This window comes from Moschus berezovskii, chromosome 20 (genome assembly GCF_049115385.1).
Source record: "Moschus berezovskii isolate FMDL1 chromosome 20, NW_MosBer_1.0, whole genome shotgun sequence".
In the NCBI taxonomy this organism is placed as follows: domain Eukaryota; kingdom Metazoa; phylum Chordata; class Mammalia; order Artiodactyla; family Moschidae; genus Moschus; species Moschus berezovskii.
Genome location: NC_142479.1, coordinates 56669328 through 56692712, shown reverse-complemented (window position 1 = coordinate 56692712; position 23385 = coordinate 56669328). Strand labels below are relative to the sequence as shown.

The 23385-nt window shown below is 53.1% G+C and overlaps 1 protein-coding gene across 1 annotated transcript; it reads left to right on the top strand.

Moving 5' to 3' along the window:
- Positions 1–8691: 8691 nt before the first annotated feature.
- C1QL1 (complement C1q like 1) lies at positions 8692–16029 on the top strand. Its single transcript, XM_055397650.2, has 2 exons — positions 8692–9554; positions 15395–16029. Exons 1-2 carry the CDS (start codon positions 8958–8960, stop codon positions 15572–15574), a joined length of 777 nt encoding a protein of 258 aa, XP_055253625.1. The 5' UTR covers positions 8692–8957; the 3' UTR covers positions 15575–16029.
- Positions 16030–23385: the final 7356 nt, after the last annotated feature.

Below are 23385 nucleotides of genomic sequence, written 5' to 3'. Positions count from 1 at the left end.
GTTTGAGCCACTAGGGAAGCCCAAGGGGACGAGGGTTTTACTTTTTTTTCATTTTTTGGCCACCGTGTGCTCATGCTGGATCCTTAGTTCCCCAACCAGGGATCGAATCCGCACTTCCTGCCTTGGAAGCACAGAGTCTTAACCACTGGGCCGCCTGGCAAGTCCTGAGGGGTCTTACTTTTTAAAAAACACAGAGAATTTTCCCTGAGTCCCTGGAAGGTATTTTTTTCTCTCCACTCAAAATCTTCCCCAGGACAACAACCTTGTTAAATCCATCTGGATCTTTCTAAATTGGAGGCTGGAGGACTCGCTGTTCAGTCACCTCTCCCCATCACAAGAGCCCCCTCAGTAGCCCCTGAGGACAGCTTAAGCATGCTCACCTGATCTCAGGTGCCACCCCTTGTCACTTTAAGAGCTGGGCTGCTTGTGGGAACTGGGAGGAGGAGGGGCTGGGTGAGACCTTTCAACACCATGGCCCAGGCTGGTGGTCAGACATCTTGGCAAATCAGATCAAGAAAGTAGCCCTTGTCAGGCAGAGATTGATTATTGACTACTGAGAGATTGAATTATTGATTATTTCCTCTATAGCTGGCACCCAGCACAGGGTCAGACACACCAGAGGTCCTCCGGCAATTGTGTGGAGTCATCAATCATGTGCCCGGATGTCCAAAGCAAGTTTTCCCAGCTTCCAGCTCCTAGTCCTACAGGGCATGTGCCTGAGCAGTGGTCCTACAGTCCTAGGTGTCCGGGGCATCCCAGCACAGGCAGACAGGAACTCCTGTAGGCTGAGCTCACTTCCCCATCTCGGCTAGAATTTCAGATTTGCTCGTACTGGACCTTCCTGGCCCGTGGTACTCCCCTTGGCCTTGCCCAGGTAATACCTACATCCTGGTGTAGGTTTGTCCAGGAAGTCAAGAAACTGGAGTAGGAGAAAAAGAAGGACAGGGACCCCCACAATATTGTAGGGGCTCTGGCTGCTATGTGGAGCACCCAGCTGGAAACACAGACCTAATGCAGCCTCGATGTCAGGCTGGCAGGAGCTGCTGCTCTGTGGCTTCCCATCTCCCTCTCAGGGGCCCAGACCAGTTGTTTTCACTAGGGTCGGGGAGTATAACTATCCCGATTTCACGAGATGAGAAGAAAGGGCTGGATGATGCTGAAAATGGCCAATCTCCTTAGGTCAGAGCTGTGATGAGGGGGAGAGGGAGGGGTGCAGGGTTCAGGGGCCACAGATGGGTACTTTCCTTGGCAAAAGGCACCCGGCCCCACCCCCAGAAAACTGTCCTTCCAGCTGCCAAAAGGAAGAGCAGAGGCCAAGATGGGGGCAGAGGGAACAGAAGGAAGACAGCCTGGAGCTGGCATGCCCTCTGGAAGAGAAGTCCAGTGTTGGCAGTGGTGTGGGAAGAGTTAAGAATATTCCTAAAATAGTCCAGCCAGAGCCTAAGCCAGCCGGCTAGTGCCTCTCCCGGAGAGCAGATCTATAGCAGGAAAAGTCAGCCTGCTCTGTGCCCACCGCCTGCTGCCTGTGGGGCTGCTAATTAAGCCTCCCCCTCTCCACCAGTTCCTCTTACTTTAGCCGGCGGGGATGGGACTAAGCGGAGGGGCCACATCTTCCCAAGAGACAGGGAACTCCTGCTGGGACCAGGAATCTTGTGGCCAGACACCCCCCTCCAAACACGCCCCAACCTGGGTCATTGAAAGGGTCAGCTTTTGAGGGGGTGGGGACCCCCCAGTAGCTCACTGAACACCAGCTTCTCCTAGCTCTGTGCTCCCCTCCACCTGGGGCCTCTGGGGTAATGTTGGGGCAGGGAGGAGCCAGGCTGCCTTGTTTCCGGGCAGGACCAGCTGCAAAATTTACAGGCTCCAGAATGAAATGAAAATGTGGAGTTGCTTGATCAAAAATTGTTAAGAACTTCAAGATGGTGCTAGCAGAGCATTAAACCAAGTGCAGGTCCCTTCTGAGTACAGGCTTTTGTCAGTAAACAAGTTGCATGTCCACGAAGCTGGCACTGTCAGGGTGCTTTTAACCAACATTTCCTAAACACCCACAGCTCTGTTTCACTGCCCTTGTAGCTCTGCCACCTCAGAGATCCCCTCTCAGTCACTCCTGTTCTCAAATGTATGAAGATGAGGTGCTCAAAGACCCCCCTCTGAACACGGAAGGGAGACTGGGCCACCTCCCATCCCTGGCTGACTTGGACTCTCCAAGAATACTGTAGCCAGAGTTCCACCCCTTCTCTGAGCTCCACCCTCCATGACTACCCTCAGAGGGTCTTTGGGGATCACCCAGGATGTGGGTGAGCGATCAATTCCCTTCTCCTTGCTCCCTAACCCCCACCAGTGGGGTCCTAAAAAGAGCCCCTGCGGGTCCCATTTGACTGTCTCAGAGTGGCCGATGACCTTGGGCCAGCCAGTTCCCCTGTTTGGGCCTCGGTGTCCCTGTCTGTCGAAGGAGACTTCTCTAAGACCTTTTTAGACCCTAAGTTCTAGTTCTTCTAGGTGAGAATGCAAGGAAAGGTTTTTTCTAGAAGAAGGAGGGCTTCCCAGGAGAAAGCCCTCCACAGTCTTCCTGGGGAGCAGGAGGCTTTCTCCCTTACACCCCCATTTCAGGCCTGGGGGTGTTTTCCCCAGGAGGCAGGAAAGCCAGCTGACCCCCATCAGCCAGGTCCCTCCTCCTCCGCACTCTCCCCAGGACTCCTCCTCCTCCCTGCCTTCCCCCACTTGGGTCTGGGGGATTTGGGGGCTCTGGGGGAGCTGAGGCCTGCCAGAGGGGGTGGGAAGCCCATGCACTGCGCTGGCCAGGCAGGGCCTTCCCTCTGCTGCCTTTGCAAGAGGCTCAGCATAATTGCACTGCCTGTCACTCCTGCGTCCCGCTATCAGTCTCTCAGGCTGACCCCGCGCACCCGCCATTATATTGGTTCCTGTTGGGGCTGCAGAACCTCATTACTTATACATGCAGCTGGGAGATGCAGGCTGGGCTGAGGGGAGACGGCCCCTCCGCTTAGGTCTTCCCTCCCACAGCCGGGGCCTTTTCAGCACTGCCTCCCTGGAGCTGAATTGGGATGGCCTGCCCGTCAGAAAGGGAGGGCGAGGGAGGAGGCCCAGGGCTGGGCAGATCCCTAGAATCTTCAGGCAGGAGCATCAGAAAACCCACCTGTGACCTGGGTACCTGGGTTCAGACCACTTTATCCTACTCTCTCCTCCTAGCATATGGGGCTGGGAGAGGGGCTCCTGAAGGAGGTTCCTCACCAACCTGAGTCCCAGCCTGGTGTGTCCTGCCTCCCCACCAAATGACAATACAACTTCCATTCTCCCAAATGTCCCCTCTCTAAAGAGGGGCTACAATTATGGAGGGTTTTCCCCTGGAGGATCTGCAAGTGTCTGAGTTGAACTGTCACAAAGGGATTTTAAATATTTTAACAGATGACAATGAGAAGTTTTCTTTTAAAGAGAACCACAGCCTCTCAGAGCTGCCCTGGACAATTCTCCAGCCCACAGAAAGAAATGGAAGCCCTAAAATGTGACAGACTTCTCCAAACACACAAGGCAAGTTGGTGGCCTAACTGGGCATTGAGAGCCAGTCTCTACCTCTTGCTGCCCAGTTTCCCATTCTGTCCAAGACAGGACTGTAGACCAGTGGCATCAACCAAAAACCATAAATATGCCCTTTAATACAACTAAGCCTTAACTCAAGCTGTTCTTTACCCCTAAAGGATCTATCCTTGCTTTATCCACCAGGTATGCACCTGCTGGGCCAAGTGGTGAAGAGCCCCCACTCAAGGTCAAGCAGACCCAAGTTCTGACTCTCTCTCCTCCTAGCTGTGTGATCCCAGGGGAATACCATCACCTCTCTGAGCCTCAGTATCATCATCTCCAATGTAAAGATGACAATGCTTATTCCTTACACTTCCAGTAAGTATTAAGTGAAAGAGTACATAAAGTGTCTGGCACATATTGGTACCCAGGTAATGGCAAAAACACTCATCCATCCTTCATTAATTTCATAAACATTTCCTTATCTTTCCAGAAACCTGCAAGTCTCCTGCTCCCTGTTCCACCCCCATCCCATCCAGATCAGGCCACTATCAGCTCTCACTTCTGTTTTAATCCCTCCTCCCCACAGTAGCCAATGTGATCCTTCTAATCTGAAAAAATCTGGTACCACTCACCTGACACTCTTCAGTAGTTTCTAATTGCCCTTAGGATAAATTATACATCTCTTGTCACAGCCCGTGAGGCCCTGCAAGCTTGTTCTTAGAACATGCCGTTCCCTTTGACTGGAATAATCTTTCCTCCCTCCCTCCTTCCCTCCCTCTCTCCTCCAACTCTGGCAGCCATCCTCTTCACCAGTGCTATCCTTTAATCAGGGTTTAACTTAAACATCACCTCCTCCAGGAAGCTTCCCATGATTCCCCACCTCCAGATGAATTTAGGCATCACTGCTGCTTGTTCCTATAGGATCCCACATATTCCCAGGCAGCACATCCAGTTAGATAGCAGTTGTTTGTTTAAGTGTCCAAGTTTCTACCATGTACTGTAACTACACAGGGTCAGAAGATTTTTCACGCTCATCACTATATCTTGTGATAATGTGAGATCAACTAATATGGGCTTACAGAATAAATGGAGGATGGACAAATGGATGAATAAACAAATAGAAAAAATAATACCTCCCCTATAGAGTCCTCTGGGCAGGGAGTTTTCCATGGGTACCTCAGAATACCTAGTGCAAACCTCTACCCAAGCCTTAGTTTCCTCAGCTGTAAAATAGGGAAATAATACTATGTACTTGGTGGGATTATTGATACAAGATATGTAATAGTTCTTAACTTATGATTAATAGGCTGTTAAATTTAAATGAGATAATCCACATAAAGTGCTTAGAACAAGATTTCATACTTAGGGATGTCCCTGGTGGTCCAGTGGCTAAGACTTTTTCCTTCCAGTCCATGGGGTCCTGGGTTCAATCCCTGGCCAGGGAACTAGATCCTACATGCTGCAATTAAGAGTTCAAATGCCGCAACTAAGAACTGGCACAGTCAAATAAGTAAATAATTTTTTTTAATCTAGTACTTTACCCGTGGCTGATTCATGTCAATGTATGGCAAAAACTGCCACAATATTGTAAAGTAATTAGCCTCCAATTAAAATAAATAAATTTTAAAAATATCTTGTGCTTAGTAAGTACTTTTTAAAAAGTTAATAATTATCATAGTATTTATCTTTTCTTTCTGCCTGTTTCCCATGCCCAAGTGTGAGCGCCTCAGGAATACTGCTTAGTCTTGATCATTTGGGGACACACCACCACTACCACCTCCCAGGGCCTAGTTAGGTGCTTTCAGTAAATGTTTACTGAGTGAACAAATGAACGCAGATTTGCCAGCCAATGAGTCAGGGCACTGCAGTCCCTTTCATCACTCACAAACCCAGACACACACTAACGCAAACAGTCTCTTACACATTCACACCCACTCACATTCATTCAAAGAACCCCAAAATACCACAGAACCACCACGCAGCTTCCTGATGTCAGCCGTGCATCAAAGAAGAGCCGTACCCACTTTCCTGCATCCACCATACCCCACCCCCCCAATGCCCATTACTCCCACCTCACCTCTGGAATGACGGGTCTGCAGGAGGAAGGCAAGTCAAGCTGGACCTTTAGCTCCCAGCATGGGCAATATCCCAGCTACAGATGGCACTCCCCTCCTCCCTTCCTTGGGGCTCACCTCTTCCCTCTTCTGAAAACCTGGATCCCTGGTCTTGGCATATGGTTGAAGAAGAGGCCTGGAGCCAGAACTCCTGGGTTCCTTCCTCGTTCATCTAGTCCTGTCTCTGAATCCAGGCGCATAGCAGGCCATCGTCCTCCTCTCCTAGCACCAGCACCGCAATTTGTAGGAAAAAAGGCAGGAGGAGGAGACCCCATGCTGGGAGTGGTGGAAGGGCCTTAATGTGAAATAATTATATTAGCCACCCTTTACTGGGCGCCTAATAAGCATCAGATACTGAGGCCAGTGCTTTGCTACCTTCATGATAACTCATTTAATCCTTACAACAACCCTTTCCCAGAAGAATACCCTTGAGGCGCTGCTAGTTAGCCTAAAATCACCAGCTGAGACTGGTACGCAGATCTCGAACCCCAGAATCATCAACTGTCAGGATTTAGAGTTGGGGGTGGGTGGGCTGGAAGGGCTGGAGGTCCTTAGGAAGGAACCTGGGGAGACGGGTCCCCAGGCAGCACCTGTCCCCCAATCAGCCAGGCCCTGGCGTTCCGGGATAAAGGGGCTCAGAGCGCCGCGGCGTGGGTCCCTCTCCTGCGGGGACCTGGGCGGGGCCGGGGCGCGACCCGCGAGCCCCGGGAGGCACGGGGCGGTGGCCCAGGCTCACAGGCCAAGATGGCTGTTAATTAAAGTGCTGGCACCAGCTCCTCTCTGCAAAGTTTGAAGCCGTTATTTTCCACTCCAGCGAAGCGGGGAGAATCCGGCTGGGCTGACAGAGACGCCACACCGCGCCGGGGGAGCGGGCGCTCTTTCGGGGCGGGGGGCGGGCCTCCGTGCCACGCCGAGCGCGCCCTGGGACACCCGGGCGAGGCCGGAGGTGCATACTCCAGCCCCTCCGCGACCTCGGGCGGCCAGCCGCAGTTTCATCGGAGGGTTCTGGAAGGACTCCCAGTGGCGGACGAGCCCCAGTGGCATAGCGGAGGAGGGACCCATGTGCGCGCGACTATGGGGCGGGAGGAGGGACGGTTGTATATATCACACGCCGATGACCGCGCACTTGTCCCTCGGGTCACCAGCCTGTCACTCTTGGGGGGAGTCATACTGGGGAAACCTCCGTGGTAGACGGGAGGCCAGACTGACAGCCGAGAGTCAGGACTATCTCCCTGAGCCTGGGGAGGTCTCACTGACTTTCTCCTCCTGCGCTCGAAGCCTACTTACTTCCCTTTGGGAAGTAAACGCTATCCAAAGACCCAGCAGGAGGGTTAGAGGAGTTTGGGGTCAGGCCGCCAGTTTGAATGCCGGCTCTTTCCCTTAACGGTTGCGTGACTTTGGGCAAATCTCTTAACTTCCTAGAGCCCGGGTGCTTCCTCTGTGAAATGAAAATAATGATGGGCTTTACCTCTTTGAATTGCAGTGGAGATCTGCTGTGATGGCATATGTAAAGCATTCAACACAGAACCTGGCACACTGTACGCCCTGAATAAATGCTATTGATTGCATTTTTAGCTCCTTCCATGGTGAGGGGATCACTCTAACCAGGGCTCAGCTGTGCTTGAAAGGTCCTATCTCACCGCCCCTGAGTTGACATCCTGTTGTCTTGTTCCTCCTCCCGGTTCAGGTGGGGTTAATCAATCCCAGTTTTGGGAGGGAAGAAAGGAAAGGGGCTGGAGGGTCGTCCTTTAGCAGCAGCAGTGGCCTCTGGATGGCAGAGCCCTCCCAGGTAGACTGGATACAGGAGAGTGAGAGGAGCAGTGGAGCAGCACGAACTGGGCTTCAAATAATGTGACAAATATTTTGATGGAAGCAGACGCCTTTTAGTTTATGCAACCTAAACACTTTACTGCACTTGAGGAAAAGGACTGCCTCATACAATCTGATGGAGAAAAGAGCTAGAAGCTAGAAGCTCGGGAGGCTGGAGGCCGGGAAGGAGGGTGCCGAGTTTAGGGGCTGGGTAAGATCAACCCATCCTCTTGGAAGCTGGGAAAGGGGGGATCACCACCCAGGACGTGTCTGTACTGCTCAGAATGGAGAAATTACCTGGGGTGCCCACTTTCTCAGTGCCCCAATTTCCCCCTTGTCTAAAAGCAGGGGAAAAGGAATTGATCAGAGTAAGATGGAGGAGTCCCTGGCCCCATCCCCAGGAAAAAGTAGCCTGACCTGGCCTGGAGGGCAGGGAGGAAGAAGCAGAGGTTAAGGAGGTGTGGGTAGAAGATCATGCTCCTGCTGGGGTAAGGCGGCCCCAGGAACATCAAGTGCCAAAAAAATAAAAAAAAACAAAGAGGAGGGAGCGGCTGCGGTTAGTACTTGGAATTCTATGGGCACCCCGACAGGCATACCGGCCCACCCCCATCTCCCAAACGGGCGATCTGCGAGGCCTGAGTGCGGACTCGCCCCATCGACGCCCTCCTGCCTTCCCCTCTTCTCCCCGCTCATAACACTCTTCCTTGTCCTTCCTTCTTGCTCCCCGCTCCGTCCTCCTTTCAATCGCTCTTTGTCCCCTGAAGACCGAGGCGCCCTACTGCAGCCCCCGCCTCCTGCGGGCAGTGGCCCTTCGCGCCTCTCTGTTTCTCTCGGTTTTCCTAATACCCGACCCTCGAGGCCTCTCCTCTCCCAATCACCCTCGGCGCTCTCTAGCTCTCCCTATGGCCCCCTCTTTCACTCGTTCTTTGGTCCCTACTCTTCCCTCCTCTACGGGAGCCTCTCCCGCGTCCCGGACTCTAGCCCCCTCTCCATCTCCGACACTCAGTCTGCTGCTCGTCTTTGGTCTCGTGGCTCCAGCCCTCTACCCGGCGGCCCCGCCCCGGGCCCCGCCCCTCTAAGTGGGCGGAGCCATACCTCTCACGACCCAATTGGGCGCCGGCCCAGCCCTCAGCCCCACCCCTCGCGGCGCAGAGCGGGCGGGGCTGGACCGCGCGGAGGGGGCGGTGGTTCCAGCACCGGGAGGCGGGAGGAATCCGGCAGGAGGCGGCGGTCGCCGCGCTCAGTTCGGCCGCGCAGCGGGAGGCAGGCGCGAGGCAGGAGCCAGCGGCTGGGCTCGGCAGCGCATCCAGCGCAGCGCGGCGCCCCCGGCCCGGCCCCATGCCCGCAGTCCAGCCGGACCGCCCTTGAGCGCGGGCGCGTAGCCCGCGCCCCCCGCCCGCCGGCACCATTGCCCCGACGGCGCGGCCGGGCGGCCCGGCGCTCCCCAGGCTCCGCGCCGGCCGGAAGACGCTGCTGGCGGCCGCCGCGGGCGTGGTGATGCTGCTGGTGCTGGTGGTGCTCATCCCCGTGCTGGTGAGCTCGGGAGGCCCGGATGGCCACTATGAGATGCTGGGCACCTGCCGCATGGTGTGCGACCCCTACCCCGCGCGGGGCCCCGGCGCCGGCGCGCGGCCCGACGGCGGCGACGCCCTGAGCGAGCAGAGTGGCGCGCCCCCGCCCTCCACGCTGGTGCAGGGCCCCCAGGGGAAGCCGGGACGCACAGGCAAGCCGGGCCCCCCTGGGCCCCCCGGGGACCCCGGTCCTCCGGGTCCTGTGGGGCCACCCGGGGAGAAGGGTGAGCCGGGCAAGACCGGCCCTCCCGGGCTGCCGGGCGCGGGGGGCAGCGGCGCCATCAGCACGGCCACCTACACCACGGTGCCGCGCGTGGCCTTCTACGCCGGCCTCAAGAACCCTCACGAGGGTTACGAGGTGCTCAAGTTCGACGACGTGGTCACCAACCTCGGCAACAACTACGACGCGACCAGTGGCAAGTTTACGTGCAATATTCCCGGCACCTACTTTTTCACCTACCACGTCCTCATGCGCGGCGGCGACGGCACCAGTATGTGGGCGGACCTCTGCAAGAACGGCCAGGTGGGCCCGCCGGGGACATGGGGCTGGCCTGGGGGCAGGGCACCCAGGGAGCCCGGGGCCCACGGGTACGGACGGGCGCAGATGGAGACCCGGAGCGGCTTAGCCATTACAGGCGGGGATGATCCAGGCTAGCGGGCATCCCTGACTCCTCGGTTCCTGGGCGCCGGCTCCAAGACAAGTGCTGCGGGAAATACATCCAACTAATAATCAGAGCGCAGGCCGCGCGGACTGGCCCTTGGGGGCTTGGCCCGTGGGAAACAGCATCTCAGAGCTAGGATTCTGGTTGATACCAGCTAGCGGCGAGGGGCCGGATCAGGATGGACTCTGGGGAAAGGCAGCGTCTGCGCCCGCGGGCGCTTGAGCGCACCGCTGTGCGCGCTAGCGGAGAAGGCGAGCTGTAGGAGATGTTTTGCGCACAAAGGCAAAGGGAGCCAAGCGCACAAAGCCGTAGCTACAATACATCCCCCGCCCTTAGGAAGGGACCATTGGGCAGATCTGCCACCCTCTGCAAAACCCGGGAATGCGCGGCCCCTTCTCACTGTGTCAGAGCTAAGCGCCCATAAAGATGGCCAGAAGGGAAAAGTTTTTCCTTATGAGGCAGGACAAAGAGGTGGAAACTCCCCCTCCTCTTTGCCTCCCAGCTGCAATTCCTGATTCCTGGGGTGTCAGGGGATCCTCTTCCTTCCCTATCCCCATCGGAGAGACCAGAGCGGCAGACACCAAGCTCATGAGGTCTTTGGTACCTGGGACCAGCGATGTCTGGTGGTCTCCTAGGAACTGCTGCCTCAGGACCAATCTTGACCTAACCCTGCCTAACCCTTGACCTACCCAGCTCCCTTCGCTTTGATTCCCCCTCCCTTCCCAATGTTCCCAGACCACAGGTGACCTGGGGGGCCTGCAGTAGTCAAGCAGAGCATCCTTGTGGAAGCAGGTGCCTGTGCGGATCAGAACTACAGCTTTAGTGGGAGTTGGGAGGGAATCTCCTGTGACTGAGACCCAAGGTCCTACTGGAACCCTCCCACTGCAGCACTACCCGAGGTGGACCCTGTTTAGGGGTGGGGAAAGGACAGGCCTGAGAGTCAGCTAAAAGCCAACCAGGTGCTTGTAAGTCTGCCCCTCTCCTCCCTCCCCTGCCTGCTCTCCCTCTTGATTCTGCGTCTCCCCTTCTTCTTCCTCTTTCTCCCTTCTCCCCATCTCTTGTGCTTGCCTCTCTCCTGTGTCTACCAGTCCTATCTGTCTCTCCCCTGGTTTCTGGTCCCCCACCCCTGTGTTTAATCCCCCCCTTTATTCCTTGGGTGTCTCTCTCCCACTTGTGTCTGTCAGGCTTCCTGTATCTCTCCTCTTTGTCCTTCATTCTTGACCAAATGGGAGGCCCCAGTATCCAGTGAGGACTCTCTCTGCAGCCAGCCCCACAATTCCCCTTATTAATCACCAATAAGGGATTCAACAATGTCACCTTCATCAGTGGAATTTCTTCCTTTCCCAAAGAAAGTTTGGGCTGGCACCAAGTCGAGGTTTCAGGGGAATGGGACCACAGCTTGCCTGAATAGTGAGGTGGTCACCAGGCCACCAGTGGGCCCTACTGTGCTACTCAAGAGGGTGCCACAGGGCCCCAGAGGTGAGACAAGAGGAGGCCCCAAAGATGGTGGGTGCTTGGGGCAGGCATACTTGCTTCAGTCACTGGGAGGTGAAATTGACTCAAAAGGCTCTTCCTTCCCCTCTAGTAGGGGCAGGGCACTGGCAGAGCCTGACAAGGAGGTGGCACCACAGGCTGGTAGAAGAAAGGAGGTGACTTTAACCAGGGGTTTCAGAGACCCAGTATTTTAACAGTTACTCAGACCATTTCCTGCCCCCCTCCCACACACACACAAATCCAAGACAGACAGAGGGGTGATAGGCCCTGGACCTCCCGCACATCCTTTGTGACTTCTTCCAGATTGTCCAAGAGACTCATTTCCTCTCACTAGTCATTCCATATGACTAGTTCTGAGCTCCGAGTAGGAGCCAGGTTTGGGGTTCCAGGGCTTCAGTCTGCTTGCCCTCCAGGACCACAGGGTCTGTGCAGGGGAGACAGTAGTAATCACATAATAACACGCCCCGGCCATTATTGTGAGGGAGAGGAGACCGGGAGCCCACCGACACTCCTGTCCTCAGATGTGTTGGCTGGAGGGAGTGATTCAATGGGCCCTAGCTCAGACCAACCTGGTCAGGGGAGAGGATGATGAACCTGGGTCCCCCAGGGAGAAAATGAAAGGTCAAGTGTAGGGAAGGGTGTACCCCTCCACTGGCTCAGAGGTGAAAGAGGACATTCAAGGGAGCTGAGAGCAAAAATGACAGGGCTGGGCAATGGGGGGGAACAGAAGGGAGGAGCCGGCTCCTCCCATGCCTTCAAGACCAGGGGCAGCCCTGGGCTCTGTGCTTTTCCTTCCTGGCTTCCCGCTTGCAGAGACTTCCAGAATTTCCTCTAGAAAGCAGAGCCGCATCTGGGCCCTGGTCTTTCTCTGGGCAAGATGGGGAAAGCGGGGAGTCAGCACCTTCCTGCTTGGTGCCGAGGCCCTCTCCCTAGGGGTAGCTCTGAGTCACCACTGCACGGCCAGATGGCAGTAAGGCTGGGTCATTATGACCCAGGGACCTGAGGAGCCTGAGGAAGGGACTCTAGGCTGGAGCCGGTGCCCTGAGTGAGATGAGCTCCCTGCGGTTCCTTCTAAGATCTACAGCTCAGATGGGTCCCAGAGGATGTGAAACTGATACACCGGGCTAGGGAAGGGGGGCTGTGGGGGGACGGTCAGGGCCTGTGGGAAGGGGAGTATTACAAATGGGCAGGGACTTGGACACCAGAGTCTGAGTGAGGGGGGAGGTGGTGGGGTATGTAAATTGGGGACTGGGGTACGCAAAGACCTGACTGGGGATCAGCCTCTCTGATGAGGGGATATGGCCTCCCTCCCCCCCAACCCTGCCATCTCGCCGCTGTCCTCTCTGGCCTCTAATGCCTTTCACGGGACAGAGCACAGCGCCTGGCACAGTAGAAACCCAGGCATTGTGTGAAAGCACACAGGGGCCAGGCTGGCTGCCTGTGGGAGCCACACGTACATACCCAAGACCCCAGCTTTGCTCTGGAGGCAGGGACACATTTCCTGGGTACTTGGCCCCTGCCTCACCCCCGCTCCAGATCTCTAATCAGACCAATGCCTCAGTTTCACTTATTGGCAGCCCTTGAGGAGGTGCTTCTACTGTACCCCCACATGACAAGTCCCAGACTTGCATTTCTGCTTCCACAACAAAATGAAATCCCCAGACTTCCCCTCAACCCCTGGGAGGGACTGGATGCCTCTACTTTTTCCAGTCTTGGGCAGAGAATCAGGACCCCTGGGTTCCATTTCTGGCTCCCCCACCGTCTACGGATGGAAGAGCATTAATTCTCCCTGACTCCATGGATAATTAGGATAATCACAGCAACAATCATGGTGATGAATAAATAATAAACATAAGCATAACAGTTCTGATGCCTGTCACATCACCAGGAGATTCCTGATGACAGATGACTGTATTCTAATGGATCTGGCTATTAAGAAGCACACTGTTTTAATGAGTTAAGGCTAAATTAATCTGGGTAATAAAAATAATTGTTATTAGAAGTAATTTATTAGCAAAGATAATGAAATGCATGTGTAATAATAAATACCACCAGGATTAGGGCCCAGGGAACAATACAGAAGTTGGCTGCTTGTTTTCAGCTCTTTCCTGGTAGCTCAAAACCCCATCAAGATTAAAAATTTTTTTTCCTTTGCCATCAAAAGGCTTTTACAATGGTGGCAGTGGGTGAAGCAGGATCTCATCCATTTTCTAAACAGAGAAACTGAGCTCCTTAGATGGCATCCCTCCCTCATTTGATTTCCCCTCACCTTTAGCTGGACCAGGAGTTTTCCCAACTAAGTGCCCCAAACAATTCCCTCCCAGGTTGGAGGAGAAAAGCTTGAGGGGTGAGAAGGGGCTGAAGGGATCTGGGCTTTCAATGGCAGACTGCATGCAAATATGTCAGTCCGGTCCTTCCAATGCAACATTGTTGCTGAGTCAGCAGCTTTGGCACAGTCGACCTACAGCGCTCCCTCTCGACCAGGAGGGGGGATGGGCCCCTCTCCTGATCTGGCTTGGTCCAGCCCTAACTGTCAGCCTTTGGGGGTGCTGCCTTCGGGGAAGGGGCAGGATGGAGAGGGGCTGTTGAGAAGCCTGGCTGAGAGAACCCCTTTCAGTGCAAACTCTCTGCTCATCCTCCACTCAGAATATCCAGGAGAGGCCCCAGATCAAAGGGCTCAGGACTTGCATTGGCCTCAGCGGTTGGAAAGGAATGCCTGGAGAGAATGTGTCCATCACTACACATCCTCAATATCTTATGATTATAGCTCTCCCCCACCAACGATGTGTCAGGCTTCAAATCAAAAGGCTGATGCTCCCCTGCCCCTCCTGATGCTCCTGCCTGTCCCTCCCTTCCTCCATCAAAACAAGGACCAGCAAGGATATCAGAGCAGACTGAGGATCACAGAGGGATGTAAGGTTTCAGAAGGGATGATTCCCTTCTTCCCATCCACTTCCTTTCTACCACCTTCTACCGCCATGGGGGTGATGCTGCCAGAGGAGCCAGAAGTCCTTGTGGGATGGGGTAATAGTCACAGGTGTAGCTACAACTCGTTGAGGTGGGATGCAGGCTGAGCCTGAGGCTTGGGAGGGGAAATGATTCCCAGACCTTCCATCTCACTGCTCTGGTGTGAAGGACTCCAGAATGGACTTCAGACAGGGAGTCGACACAGAATGGACCTCAGACAAGGAATCCACACAGAAGGTCTCAGTACTAGGGTTGTTGCTTACTAGCAGCCTGGTATTGATCCAGGCCTGGACCTGTAAGGCCAAGGGGCACCCTCCTGTCCAGCCACTGACATGAGAATGGGTGGATGTGGCTGAAATGTAAGAATCATTATTACAATAAAGCAGAGGATGGGTGGCAGGGCAGGGGGATTTGCTTGACTGTATAGTGGTCAAGAATCCATATTCCCATTGCAGGAGGCCTGGATTCGATCCCGGGTTGGGGGACTAAGATTTCATGCCACATGATCAAAAAAAAATATATATATATATGTATATATATTTATATATATAATTTTAAAAAGGAGAGAGAAAGGAATGATGAGAGGGGCTGGCCCTCCATCCCTTGGGGGTCCAGAGAATTCCTCTCTGCAAGCAAGAGTTCCAGGCTGGGGAGTCCTGGAGACACTGCTGAGGTCCTCAATGGGCCAGACAGTGAGTGGGGCTTCCCTGGTGGCTCACACGGTAAAGAATCTGCCTGAAATGCAAGAGACCCAGGTTCGATCCCTGAGTTGGGAAGATGTCCTGGAGAAGGGAATGGCTACCCACTCCAGGATTCTTGCTTAGAGAAATCCCTGGACAGAAGAGCCTGGTAGGCTACAGTCCACGGGGTTGCAAAGAGGCAGACACGACTGAGTGGCTAACACTTCAGCGGGCTAGACAGTGAGACCTAGGGGAGTTAAGGAAGCCGATTACACTGAATTACACTGCCAATTCAGACCCAGATTACACCTGCCCTAGAAATCCAAGGCTCCTCTCTAACCCCATCCCAAAACACACAGTTAGGATTGCAAAAGGGCGGTGCTGGGATGATGGGAGGAAAGCAGGCTGAGAGCCGTGATGGTGCTGCAGGTGGGGCTCTGAGACCCTTCTCTCCCTGCCTTACCTCTGACAATCCCCCTCCCTCCCGGACCCCACTTCTCTCCCTTCTCCCCTCCCCTCTCACACATACCCTTACCCTCCTAACGGCCCAACCCCCACAGGTGCGGGCCAGCGCCATCGCCCAGGACGCAGACCAGAACTACGACTACGCCAGCAACAGCGTGATCCTGCACCTGGATGCAGGGGACGAGGTCTTCATCAAACTGGATGGGGGCAAAGCGCACGGCGGCAACAGCAACAAGTACAGCACCTTCTCCGGCTTCATCATCTACTCTGATTGAGCTCCTCCATCCCTTATGCCCCCGGGGCTCCCCCTCTGAGTAGGGCAAAGGATGACCCGTCCTCGCCCACCCCCTCGCAGCCCTCCCGGCTATGACGCCCCTGGCCCGTCCTCACCACCTTCCGGGCCGCAGCTAGCCCTCCTGCCGGCTCACCGCAGAGCCGGGTCCAGCGCGCCCTGTCCTGGTTCCCGGGGAGGCGGTGTTGACCGTCCCCGCCCCGGCGTGCGCGCTGTATATTTGTACAGTAGGATTGTTTATTGCCCACGCTACCCACCAGCCCGCCCCAGCAGGGGTGGAGGAGAGGCCTCGGCGGGTTCCTCCCCGTGCTCGGATGCGCTGCCCACCTGCTCTGGGGTAGTGCCGCCTGGGGGAGGGGTTGGTTGGGGGCTGGATGGCTTCCCAGCTATAGCCCTTGGCCGGCTGCTGCCCGTCTGACCAAAGCTATAATAAAACACTTCCACCCCGCTGGCTTTCTGACTGTGCCCTGGAGAGGAGTTGTAGGAGGGGACTGTGAACCCTGCACTCCTCCAGACGGGGAATGAGTCTACTGCAAGTTTCTCGTGGATCTAGGAAAAGCCAGAGTCAGAGGTGCTCCAGGAAGAGGTGGGCCAAGGGGCCCAAAGCCCACCATGGCCCAAGAGGGCCTGGGCAACTGGAATAAGAGGCACAGGAGATAGCCTAGTTACATCATCATTTTCCAGGGTGGAAAAGCTCCATCTCTTTGCCCTTGAAAGTTGCATCAGCACTGCACAGGCACAGCCAGGTTTAAATTGGGAGACCTGGGTTCTGGCCCCAGTGCCACCTGTAGGATGCTGGCTAAGTCGCTCGCTTCTAACTCAGTTCTGGGTTAGTGATACCAATGAAAGGAACACGCTTTGTATTAAATGCTGGTTGACCTTGACCCAAGCACTTCACCCTGGGCCTCAGTTTTCTCATTATAAGGAGACCTATCTCACTTGACTGAGGGTTAAAGAGGTATCATGTATGTGCTCAATATTATTATTTTTATACATCACTTTAAAATTTGCCAAAGGCTTCCTGGTGGCTCAGATGGTAAAGACTCTGCCCGCAATGCGGGAGACCTGGGTTCAGTCCCTGGGTCAGGAAGATCCCCTGGAGAAAGGAATGGCTACCCACTCCAGTATTCTCGCCTGGAGAATTCCATGGACTGGCAGGCTACTGCCCATGGGGTGCAAAGAGTCCAACACAGTCCGTCCAACACACACTTTCACATACTCGAAGTGAAAGTGAGTGACACTTTCTTCTCATTCGTGTCTTCTCATATGTCTTATCGTCCAAGTCTTCCAAGAGCACTGGGAGGCTGGATGAGTAGATTTTATTCTTCTTCAAAAGAGGTGAAATAGCTTTTTAAATAAGACACAATCACTACGTTCTTGATTGCACTTGAATTCAAGAAGCCCTTGCTCGCTGGAGACAACACACCAAATCTCTTTGCTTTGTCACTGCCTCCCTCATCTCCTATAACTGGGGCCATGATGGTTGCACACAGTTAGGGCATTCCTAAATTATAATAGCTAATACTTAGAGAACATCCACTTTGTGTCTGACACCATATAAGAACTTTATAAATATTATCTCATGGAAATGTGTATGGGGTGGGAGTGGATTGGTAAGGAATACTCCCATGCCCTTTGACATGGAAGGTGTTTTATCCATTTCAGATGAGAAAACTGAGGCTCAGAGGATAAATACTTTGTCATAGTCACAGAGCTAGGCAGCAGCAAATATCAGTATTTGAACCAAAGACCATCCTCTTACCCAGCACACGGTATATCATAAAGATTTGGGGTTTCCAAAGCAGAACCAAGGAAGGGGGGCTTGGAGGCAGCCCAGTACTTCCACTCCAGCGCTGTCCTGTGGAGGCCTGATGCGATTTACAATCATCTGCCCTGGGCGGCAGCCACGGGGTGAGCCTCTTGGAGAATCCCAAGGCTCTACACTGAGGGAGAGTTCCCATCTGGCCTCCCCCTCCTACACCCCGCTGGCTCAGCTGGAGAGACAGGAAGGAGGGGTGGCCTCCCTCCCAGTCAGGCCCCATGTATGGACCCTTGTCATGGCTGGCAGACTTGAATGACTTTCTTTATCCTCTCTCCTCTCCCCTACTTCCCCCTACTGCCAGCTGTGGCCATTTAATAAAATTAGCTTAATACTTGTTCCTTCCCTGTGGGGTCTGGAGATTGAAATCTGCGGGTCCCCACAAACCCAATAAAACCCCTGGCAGGTCTGGCTGGAACGAGAGTTTCCTTGGGAAGCCTGATTAGATTAGCCAGCAACCCCCCTCTCCCGCCCCCCCGCCAGTGCCACCCACAGCCTCTTATGATTCTTTAATGGCCGCACTGGCCCAAAATTATCCAGTCACTGTACCTGGGAGGCTCCCCATCCCTCTCCCAGAGACCACAGGTACTGGCTTAGGACCTCTGCTACAGCGAAAAGCATGTTAATCATTTCTGAAGGGAGTGCCTGGCTGGCTGGCTAGGTTTCCTTTCTGGTGACTGGCCGATCCTCATGTCACTTTGAGAGATGGGACTAAGATTTCCACATTGCAGATGAGGAAAGCATGGTCTGAAGAAAATCCGTGACTTGTTCACGGTCATGCTGCAAGTTTGTGACGCAACTGGGACAGGACTAAAGCCAAAGACTTCTTTATTTTTTTTTCTGTGCAGGGCACCGAGAGTGTCTGGCAGTGCCAGCTGGTTGGGCAGCATCTCCCCCATCAGACAGGGGCTCCCCAAGGGCAAAGTCTATTTTTGTACCCCTCAGATTTGGCCAACCTGAGGACAATGACTTCGTCTCTACCCTCAGAATGGGAAACTCGAAGGTGAGACTGTGCCCCCTCCATCAGACTGGGGATGGGGGTCCTCAAAGATAGTGTTTTGGGTGAGTTACAGGCGAGGTGTGTATCCCCAGAGACTGGGGATGGGGGGGCAGTTTTCCATTTGCAGAGTATGGCCATCCTGTCAGTGGCTCCAAAAGTAGACGCTGTGCTTTTTCTATTTAACTGGGGCTTTCTGAGACCAGTCCCTGGGACTAGGGGTTCCCTGAAAGCAGGCATGTATCTCCCCTCTTCCTCAGTCAGAGGCATTTCTGGCACAGAAACATTCCATGGGGCAGGGCTGGCAGGTGGGAAGGAGGCTGAACAGGCAGAATGGCGGTTCCACTCCAGAGGAAGGAAGGAAGACGCCTCCCCAGGCCGCCTCCCCTTTAAAAAGATGTGTGATTAATTAATGAATAATCTCCCTGCCAAGGGAGTGTGAGGGTGGCAGTGCCCCCGGAGCTCACCCACATGAGAAATGGCAGGCCATCCTGTGCCCAGATGGCTGTCAGCCCTCGGAGTCTGTGCCACCCTGGTTTCTGGGGTCATGGGGAGCAGAGGAGGCAGCAGGAGCCCACCGCTGGGGGCTACCCTAATTGGATGACTTTGCAGGAAGGCCAGGTGGGTGCGCTCAGCTCTCCGCTTCAGCTTGCTACAAACACATCTGCCAGGGTGAGGTCTAGGGGTTAATTGCCTCCTGCCTCACTCCTGGTAACCGATATTTCATTTACTGCTCGGAGGGGAAGCTGCCCAGAGAATCAATTGTGGACAAGCGTCCAGGAGACAGGGGAACCTTGGAGGCATGGGAGCTGTTTCCCGGAGGATCTCAGCCCCAGAAGAGGAGGCAGGAGGCAAGGACCAAATGCTCAAGGCTACTCTGGGGCTTACCCACATTCTGCTGACCCTGACAACAGCTCCAGGACCCCCAAGAGCTGGGAGAAACCCCCCAGGGGTCCAGAGGCTGCGCCACTTCAGCTAGTTGTGTTGTTTCCCCTGCAGTGGTCCCTTCTGCATGTACTTATCCAGGTGCCCCCATAAGCGGTAGCAGGTTAGATGCTGTTAATAAGGTTATTTTCACAAGCGATGAAGGTATGTTTGAAAAGCGGAACTGGAGGTGTGAGCTCCTCACTCCCTTCCAGGTAACAAACCTTAAAATCCTACAAATGAAGTGATAATAAAGTGGAAGTGAAAAGTCTACACATGTTTGGGATTGGGAGGGCGTGGAAGAGTTACTGAGAGGTGGCAGCTGGGGGGCTGAGGGAAAAGGGACCAGAGGGCTCCCCACCCCTGTACTTTTCACATGCTCCCTATTTGCCCCATCTGCCAAACTGAGAATCAAAGCCAGAGAATGGGTAACTCCCATTACAGAGCTGGAAAAACTGAGGCCCAGAGAGAAACTCCAGGTCGCTCAGACTGGTTAAGGGCAGAGCTAGAACCTAAGACAGCAGGACTCAACAGACATGCAGCAACTGGAGTTAGAAAAACTGGGCTCAAGTCCTGGCTATGTTTGTGTTTCAGGGAAAGACACTCACTTTTCTGAGCCTCAGTTTCTCCATCTGAAAAATGGGCCTAATAAAAATTCACCCCTTGCATTAGAAGAACAGAGTTCAACCACTGGATGACCAGGGAAGTCCCATGAGAGATTATTTGTATGTTATAAAGAAGAATTCTTTTCTCTTGACCTCTGTGATCCATTTGTCAAACAAACTCACTCCCCCTTCAGACCTCAGCTTCATGTCACTTCTTTCTGACATCCTCAGATGTTTCCATTATAGCCCATCTCTCATGTCATTGTTAGTCCTTGTTTAATAGGTTAATTTCTCCATAGACGATGTGCTCTATGAGTGTAGGAGGTGGGTGTTATCAACCTCCCTATCTTCTTAGCCCACTTGTCTCATATTAGTAAATACTTGTTGAATGAATGATTATAAGAACCCCCATTACCACTTCATTGAATGTCTGCAAATTGCTTTACCTATATTATTTCTAATCCCTGTAACAAGCTAAATATTATATTCTTTTTTAAAAATAACTTCAGAAACTGAGGCTCTGAGAGGTTAACTGACTTGCCCCCAAAGATCAAGCAAGTGTCCCCTTTCCACTGCCCATAGGAGGACAAGCCTTGGCTCCTTGCCTCACTATGACTCACCTCATCATCTCCAGCTAATTGTCAGGGGCAGAATAGGACCAGGAAAGACTTGGCTACAGGGCACAAAAGGCTGCTATTCCCCTGGTGGTTCCTGGGGACCCCAAACCTTCAACCATACTCCAAACCTCCGTTAAAATGCATATCCCTGTGAGGAGGGAGGGTATCCTTAAGCTGGAAGTCATTCCTTCTTTTTTTTTGGCTGCGCCGTGCGGCTGGTGGCATTTTAGTTCCCCAACCAGGGATGGAACGCAGATCCATGGCAGTGAAAGCCCTAGTCTTAACCACTGGACCTCCAGGGAATTCCCTGAAAGTCATTCTTTGACAGTATTATTTCTCTTGGGTAGCAAAGATGGCAAGAATACCCTTATTTTCTTTTAACTTTATGATAACAGCATCTTTGCACTGTTGTCTCATTTTATTCTCACCAAACCAACAGTGTTAACCCACTGGACAAAGAGCAATAGAGAAGTTCAGGTAGGTGAATGGAGTTTGGGTCAGATCAACCAGTTATTATATACTGACTCTACCATCTTGATCCCAAAAGAAAGGCAAGGAAAGGCAATGCCAAAGAATGCTCAAACTACCGCACAATTGCACTCATCTCACACGCTGGTAAAGTAATGCTCAAAATTCTCCAAGCCAGGCTTCAACAATATGTGAACTGTGAACTTCCAGATGTTCAAGCTGGTTTTAGAAAAGGCAGAGCAACCAGAGATCAAATTGCCAACATCTGCTAGATCATCGAAAAAGCAAGAGAGTTCCAGAAAAACATCTATTTCTGCTTTACTGACTATGCCAAAGCCTTTGACTATGTGGATCACAATAAACGGTGGGGAATTCTGAAAGAGATGGGAATACCAGACCACCTGACCTGCCTTCTGAGAAATCTGTATGCAGGTCAGGAAGCAACAGTTAGAACTGGACATAGAACAACAGACTGGTTCCAAATAGGAAAAGGAGTACATCAAGGTTGTATATTGTCACCCTGCTTATTTAACTTATATGCAGAGTACATCATGAGAAATGCTGGGCTGGAGGAAGCACAAGCTGGAATCAAGATTGCCGGGAGAAACATGAATAATCTCAGATATGCAGATGACACCACCCTTATGGCAGAAAGTGAAGAAGAACTAAAGAGCCTCTTGATGAAAGTGAAAGAGGAGAGTGAAAAAGTTGGCTTAAAGCTCAACATTCAGAAAACAAAGATCATGACATCCAGTCCCATCACTTCATGGCAAATAGATGGAGAAACAGTGGAAACAGTGGCAGACTTTATTTTTGGGGGGCTCCAAAATCACTGCAGATGGTGATTGCAGCCATGAAATTAAAAGACGCTTACTCCTTGGAAGAAAGTTATGACCAACCTAGACAGCATATTAAAAAGCAGAGACATTACTTTGCCAACAAAGGTCCATCTAGTCAAGGCTATGGTTTTTCCAGTAGTCATGTATGGATGTAAGAGTTGGACTATAAAGAAAACTGAGCGCCAAAAAATTGATGCTTTTGAACTGTGGTGTTGGAGAAGACTCCTGAGAGTCCCTTGGACGGCAAGGGGATCCAACCAGTCCATCCTAAAGGAGATCAGTCCTGAGTGTTCATTGGAAGGACTGATATTGAAGCTGAAACTCCAATACTTTGGCTACCTGATACAAGAGCTGACTCATTTGAAAAGACCCTGATGCTGGGAAAGATTGAAGGCGGGAGGAGAAGGGGACGACAGAGGACGAGATGGTTGGATGGCATCACGGACTGAAGGACATGAGTTTGGGTAAACTCCGGGAGTTGGTGATGGACAGGGAGGCCTGGCGTGCTGCAGTCCATGGGGTTGCAAAGAGTCGGACACGACTGAGCTACTGAACTGAACTGAACCATCTTCATAGTAGACTTGCTAGGGAACTATGTCTCTTGCTTTCTTGCATGCCTCGACCTGCTTATGGTCCTGCGTCAGGGCAGATCAGACTAATGAAAGGGTGGAGCAACTGGCTCCTGACAGCCACCACTGCTTCATCCTAATCAGACTAGATAGCTATCGCCTTACATATGATGAGGCTTAAGACGGTTTTCCATCCATGCTCTTCTGATAAGTCGGAAGGGCAGGATATTTGTCCCATTTTATAGATGAGAAAGAAGTAGCCAGAGAAACGGAAGTGACTTCCACAGTCTCAGCACTAACTGATGATTCCGTCACGAGAGAGTGGAATCGGACTTCCTGACTCCAGTGCAAGACTTTCTCTTCGACCTCCACAAACCCGGGGGTTGGGGATCAGCATGAGTGTGGCCCACCAGAATCCAAATAGCTGGCCGCTGGTGGAGGATGGAGACAGTGCCACCCAGAGGTGTCCTGAAGTATGCTACTCATACTCAACAGTCTGTCCATAATAATCCTGACACTGATAAAGCCAAGTGGGCCATTCTCTGCCTCCGCTGGCTTGAAGTTCATTCTATGGATGGTCGCGGAAGAGAAGAAACCCTGGACAGCAACTGAAAATCCCTTTTCGAATAAGTGGACGCTGACTGAGACCACAGAAAATGCAGGTTTGAAAACGTGTTTGATATCTGGCTGCTGCATTTGATGACGAACTCAGTCCCAGGGGTAAGTGAGACAGGCCATAACTGCCCTCCTGGGTACCTCTACCCTATACTGGTTTCTGCTGCTCATTCCGACCTGTCCAGCCTCAGGCTGCTGCTGCTGCTGCTAAGTCGCGTCAGTCGTGTCCGACTCTGTGCGACCCCATAGATGGCAGCCCAACAGGCTCCTCTGTCCCTGGGATTCTCCAGGCAAGAATACTGGAGTGCGTTGCCACTTCCTGCACACGGCCGCAAACCTCC

Coding starts and splice junctions, on each gene's coding strand:
- C1QL1 (XM_055397650.2), top strand. CDS start 8,958: ATGCTGCTGGTGCTGGTGGTGCTCATCCCCGTGCTGGTGAGCTCGGGA. Junction 9,555..15,394: donor ACCTCTGCAAGAACGGCCAG/GTGGGCCCGCCG, acceptor CAACCCCCACAG/GTGCGGGCCAGCGCCATCGC.